This window comes from Propithecus coquereli, unplaced genomic scaffold, assembly GCF_000956105.1.
Source record: "Propithecus coquereli isolate 6110/MARCELLA unplaced genomic scaffold, Pcoq_1.0 Scaffold70, whole genome shotgun sequence".
Classification (NCBI taxonomy): Eukaryota; Metazoa; Chordata; class Mammalia; order Primates; family Indriidae; genus Propithecus; species Propithecus coquereli.
Window position 1 is genome coordinate 4,236,758 of NW_012153063.1, and position 1,930 is coordinate 4,238,687.

The 1,930-nt window shown below is 32.2% G+C and overlaps 1 protein-coding gene across 4 annotated transcripts in view; it reads left to right on the forward strand.

Annotated features, from left to right (window-relative positions):
- MAP2 (microtubule-associated protein 2) overlaps window positions 1-1,930 on the forward strand; it is a 93,376-nt gene that overhangs the window by 47,021 nt on the left and 44,425 nt on the right. For all 4 annotated transcript variants that reach the window (XM_012661243.1, XM_012661244.1, XM_012661241.1 and 1 more), the window contains exon 3: window positions 762-839. In XM_012661243.1, the coding sequence (XP_012516697.1) occupies window positions 762-839 (78 nt within the window). The remainder of the gene's footprint in view (window positions 1-761; window positions 840-1,930) is intronic.

A 1,930-nucleotide genomic window follows, 5' to 3' on the forward strand; every position in this document is an offset into this window, starting at 1 on the left:
CTTTGGAAATTCCTTACTTTCATATGAAGGGTCATAAAGAAGGTAAGTGTCTTGAAGAGGAAAACTCAGAGTTAACTGTGAACGAATTACGTGTTTTAGAACCTCTCTCTCATCCTTCCTCACGTGTAATGGCAAGGCCAGAAGGTTACACAGCTCCCACTGCTAGCACGTGGTTTATGTCTAAATGTTGCCTCAGGCTAAGACAGTTTCATTTTTCTTTTCTGAACATACATACAAATGATGAGTTTTGACATTAGACTCAGTAGACAAATGTTATTTAAAAAATATGTCCCCTAAAATAACATTTGAGTGAAAAAGGTAACATTTGTTTCCAGATAAACCAGTTTAACAATAGAAAGTTTTAATACTTTTTTTGAATCAATCTAGCTGATTCCAAATTAAAATGCCTGTTTGTGTGTGTTTTCATGTGGTGAATTAGGCCCAAAATGAAATATTTTATTAATTAAATAAATAGACACAATTAATGAGATTAATGATAGAATTTCAGCAGGCATCTCTAATCCATTTTTATAGAGAAGACAAAATGATTGCTTTGGAAAATATTAAATACTTTTCTTTGTAGATTTTCAAAAATACATGAATCAGGTAATGAGCCTAAAAATAAATCAAATGCAGCTACTACTGAATCTTTTCCTGAATTTTATACAGAGGCCTTTTTATAAATGGTGGAACTGCCTACACATCTACCAGCCTAATAAGATTAATTATTGTATCTCATTTTTCCATTGTTCGATCTTTAGCAGCTGAAGACACAGCTAATCTGCCTCCTTCTCCACCCCCATCGCCAGCCTCAGAACAGACTGTCACAGTGGAGGAAGGTAAGGCCTACAGGGCTTTTCAAGGTTTGTCTTCTAATAATGGGTAGATAATCAACTTCTATCCGTAGTACTGGACTTTGATTTTGGTTAGTATGTGACTGAGCTTTGGAGCTATGTTTCAAATAGTCAAGAGGAAACAAAGACCTTAAATAAATAATCACTTATCTATATAAAATCAGAGGTAAAGGAATATGATAAATAAAAAAGAAGAAATCTACTTGATAAAGGAAAAGATAACTTTGTGCTTAGTTGCTAAAATAACTATAGAAAACCCATTCACTTAAGGTAGAGTACTTTGACAGGAAAGATGCAATGCTATCTTGTAAGTGACTGAACAAAAGAATATATAAATGTAATGCCCATTATAAGTAATATATAATTATTAGGTCAGATTAGAGTCAGATTGATTGATGAAATCAACACTTCCTTATGAAAGTGTCAGGAATTGTCTCTGTTTTGCTCACTATTACATTGCCAAGACCTTCCCCAGGGCTTGACCCATAATAAATTCAATAAATATTAATGAATAAATGAAAAAGTCAATGAATGAACCTGGTATTGAAAGCAGTGAACTGGAAGCTGAGATCATGGCTTCTTTCCTGCTGAGACCTATTACTGTCCATGAATCTATTTATGCACTCACTCAACATGGAATGTCATGTCAGCTTTTTAGTTTGCCTTGATAAAACAGAGGGATGCCTTTGAAGAATATTCATTCAGAATCTGAGATGAAAGGCACTACTTAAAAGGAAACCATTGTTGGTTCTCTGATTTAGATCAGTTAACTTTTGTGTATCGTTTGAGAGTTACAGGAATGGGCAGAAGAGAGCTACAGCTCAATTGTTGTTTCAATGTAATTTTGTTTTCATATACTAAAATCAGAATTTTAAAACTATTCTATTTCATTTATCTGTTCATTTATTTTTCCTTTTGTCACTTTAGATTTCATTTTACTATGTTAAAAACTAAATAACATTTATCACAAAAGACTCATCTTTTTATAATTGCAATTAGATTCATTTCAAATGTGCTTTGATTTCTTAAATATATTAATAAAAATCTAATTACTAAAACATAGATTATCAACTCTA